At 45.8% G+C, this 3709-nt stretch overlaps 1 protein-coding gene across 1 annotated transcript; it reads left to right on the top strand.

The window, feature by feature from the left end:
- The first annotated feature begins 1 nt into the window (after position 1).
- On the top strand, positions 2-3356 carry LOC119269355 (vacuolar protein sorting-associated protein 36-like). Its single transcript, XM_037551162.1, has 8 exons — positions 2-643; positions 788-988; positions 1649-1742; positions 1823-1880; positions 2085-2154; positions 2454-2589; positions 2679-2763; positions 2914-3356. Exons 1-8 carry the CDS (start codon positions 2-4, stop codon positions 2969-2971), a joined length of 1344 nt encoding a protein of 447 aa, XP_037407059.1. The 3' UTR covers positions 2972-3356.
- The last annotated feature ends 353 nt before the right edge of the window (positions 3357-3709 follow it).

The raw sequence follows: 3709 nt of genomic DNA, 5'->3' as shown, positions 1-3709 counted from the left end.
CATGTCCGTCGCCGCAGCCGACTGGCTCCCGGCCGCGACCGTCACGGCGTCCGGCCGGCCGGTGCTGTCCGCCGGCGAGATCGAGCGGCACCTGCTTCCGCTCGTCGACCTGGAGCCCGAGGAGAACCCCCGCCTCGCGCCCCTCCGCGGCTGCCTCCTCGCGCTCACCTCCCACCGGCTCGTCTTCCTCCACGAGGCCTCCCTCTCCGCCCGCGCCCTCCCGCTCGCGTCCATCGTCCACGCCTACCCGCCCCACCGCAGGCACAACCACAACCCACTCCGCTCCCTCTTCTCCTCCTCGTCCTCCTCGTCGTCGTCGCATCACCCGCGCATCCGCATCCAGATCTCCCTGCCCCCGTCGCGGTCGGAGGTCGTCGCCGTCGTCGTCACCTGTAAGGCGGACGTGGATATGTTCTACGGGAGGCTGCTCGAGGCCATCCGCGCGAGGGCCTGGGAGGCGACCGCCTCGGCTGCTCCGGCCAGTGGCGCCCCGGTGGCTGAGGGAGCCGCCCCAGCCGAGGAGGATCTGGCGATCAGGATGCCCGTGGTTGGAGTGGCGGGGATACTGCGGAAGGAGCAGGAGACGTGGGAGAGCGCGGGGCAGAACTTGCAGGATGCCTTCCAGGATCTCAACGCCCTCATGGTTCGTTCCTCTTTCCTGGTTCATGCTTCAGATGGTGTTATCATTTATAGAGTTTATGACGGAGTACAAGCATCTGAGATTGGATGACAGGCTCTAAATTGCAATGAACCGGTCGTAATTTTGTGAAACATTCTTCCTACACAGAGCAAAGCCAAGGAAATGATGGAGCTGGCAGAGAAAATGAGGCAAAAGCTATTGACGAACTCATCTGCTCAATCCAATTCTAATGACGAAGAGATGGGTTCTAAGCAAGACATGCAGGATTTGCTATTGAGCGTAGGCATCGTGTCTCCTGTGACAAAGGAAACTGCTGGTGCTTTGTACCATCAGCAGCTTTCACGACAGGTAATTCGTGCTTGTTCATGGTTTTCCAGAACTTGTGGTGGAAAATCTCACTTAGTGTGCAGCTGAATTGCAATGCAAATAATAATGCATGTATTTGGAAAATCATATGCCAATTGCTAAATGTTTACCTGGGGGCTTTATCACCAAATAACGCAAGCACGGAGTAATTTCCGGTATAAAATGTCTGCGCTGGATGGAAACAGTCATCTTCCTTGCCTTTTACTATACCCATATTGAATAATACTTGCTGGTCATTTGTGTGCTTCCATATTTTCATTCTGCCTATGCATGAACTTGATCAAATTTGGACCCCTTCTAGTCCTTGTTTAGCTAGTTGGGTAATAGCTTTCAGTTAACCTGGGCCGATGTTCGATCACCTTTCAGTTCCCTTCAAGCTAGTGAAACAATCCCTCCGAGAAAAACAAAACCTGCCCTGTGTTTGGCGGGGCTAGGGGTTCTTCCCATCCATTAAAGATACAGGGAAAACCTCTTACATCTTTCTTGCATATTCAGTTGGTAGCAACACAGAAACTGTTCATGCCTTCATAGTTTTCTTCTAGTTTGAAAGCTGTTTTGTTTTCATCTTCAGATTTTTCTTCTGTTACGCCACATACTAAGAAATAGACTTACTGAGCCTTCTTTTATCCTCTTCATAATCAGCTGGCTGACTTTGTAAGAGTACCAGTTGAGAGAGCAGGTGGTATGATGGCACTAGTCGATGTCTACTGTCTCTTCAACCGTGCTAGGGGAACAGGTCTGTGCTTTTGCTGATGAATATCTGTACGAAATTCCCTTGTCACTTGCGTTCTGAAATTGATTTTTTGTTTGTTCTAGAGTTGATCTCACCAGAGGATCTTTTGCAAGCTTGCTCCCTTTGGGAGAAATTTGATGTGTATGTATATCATTTTCTTGATATAATTGCTGAAGCCTTTAATTGTCAAAATATACAAATCCAAGATGATATAAAAACAAGAGTAATCTAATCCCTAGATATGGTTTTGTAAAAACAGAGAATTTATCTTTTCAGCTGGTTTGTTGCCAGCCATTGATTATGGTTTTGATGTTTTGCTTATAGATGTTGATTTGTAATAAGCAGCCCAGTAATGCTCCGGAAATTTGATAGTGGAGTGAAGGTGATCCAGACCAAGACGCATAGTGATGATGAGGTATGCCGTGGCAATGATAAGTCCAAATGTCATTTATATTCATATCAAATAACGCTGCATGACATATAGCAGCCATACAAATACTGTGCCTTGATTTTCTCTCTTGACCTGGCAAATCTGATTCCTGCACAAATCATAGTTTTAACCAAAAGTATGAAATGAATGACTGGTTCTGGTTAATTGTTGTTAGTGTGTATCCACATGTTTCCATGCACTTGTTGACTTGTCGCCACTTGCGTTGCACCTACCATCTTTAGTAGTAGCATAATCACATACTGATCTCCCCCCGATAAAAACAGGTATTTGCAAGAATATCATCACTCGCGCAAAAGCCGGACGCTCTTCTGAAAGGAATAAGCCCCAGCGACGCTGCATTTACACTGGGGATTGCACCAGCTTTAGCAAAGGAGCATCTTCTAAATGCAGAAAACAAAGGTGTCCTGCAGTTGCTCCTTTCAAGTATTGGCAAGACATGTATTTAGTTCCATACTGAATGAACTAACCAATATAAAAAATATTCTCAGGTCTCCTCTGCAGGGATGTCAGTCCAGATGGGTTCCGTTTCTACATCAATTTGTTTAACGAGATTGATCTCCAGAATATTCATTTGTGAGTAGATCGCTCCCCTGCCTCACCCTCAAGTTCTTTTTTATTGAAGGAGTTTATAGTTCGTATTCCTAGGTTTTCCCATGTTATTTTCGAAGCATGCACTATATTGTAAGAAAATGGTATGCGCTTTACTGACTCTGTGTTTTCCAGGCCAAAAACTCATGGACTATACCACACCTGGATCTCTGTGGCAACGGCAGCACATTGACACAGTTTTGGTAGAGGTGGAGTTCAGCTGATTGAATGTTGATGTGACTATTTTGCCTGAATACTCCCCTGTGTTGTATCTCATCTAATTCATCTGTAAAGTAATATAACAGCGTTTATAGATCACTAAAGTAGTGATCTAAACGCTCTTATATTACTTTACGGAGGAAGTACAAATTACGAGACATAGCGTTTTCATCATTTGGTTGATAAATGACTTGTGGTGTGCTGTATATGTAAGTTGAGTTGAGGATTTTGGATGGTTTTTACCGAGCCACAAAGAGTTTCAACAAAGGCATGTAAAGGGGGGCAACATTTTTCTTTGCCAGTCATTATGTACTGCAAAGTTGGGAGTTAATATATCCTGATACAAGCTACTGCAGAAAGCGGTTCTCTGTTTTGGCATCGTATCAAATGTACCATTGTATCCTATTTAGACCGAGCAAATGAACAGCATCCAAATACTTCAGCATCTTGTGTTGTACGACAGCACAAGATGCTCATCCGCTGATCCACCTCCCAGCTATCATCGCGTCGCTCCCAAATTTCCTGTGCCGCACGTGCTTGGCCTTCATATTTCTAAATCGATTTTTGCCGGCCATTTTCCCTGACGACACTGCTTAGGTGCTCTACCGTCTGTGAGATATGAGCATTTTTTTTGTGGGTAACGAGTATTGGCAACGTCGGAAAACAACCACTATTTTTCACCAACTGCTTTTTTTAGCGCAAGGTCCTCACT

The sequence above is a fragment of the Triticum dicoccoides genome, chromosome 3A, assembly GCF_002162155.2.
Source record: "Triticum dicoccoides isolate Atlit2015 ecotype Zavitan chromosome 3A, WEW_v2.0, whole genome shotgun sequence".
Lineage (NCBI taxonomy): Eukaryota > Viridiplantae > Streptophyta > Magnoliopsida > Poales > Poaceae > Triticum > Triticum dicoccoides.
The sequence above is the reverse complement of the archived record's forward strand: the minus strand, read 5'-3'. Positions and strand labels throughout refer to the sequence as shown.

Bases quoted from the DNA above. Each gene is read 5' to 3' on its own strand.
- LOC119269355 (XM_037551162.1), top strand. From the start codon at position 2: ATGTCCGTCGCCGCAGCCGACTGGCTCCCGGCCGCGACCGTCACGGCG. The intron at 989-1,648 runs GTAATTCGTGCT...CTTCATAATCAG, and splicing joins ATCAGCAGCTTTCACGACAG to CTGGCTGACTTTGTAAGAGT. The intron at 2,590-2,678 runs GTGTCCTGCAGT...AAATATTCTCAG, and splicing joins TCTAAATGCAGAAAACAAAG to GTCTCCTCTGCAGGGATGTC.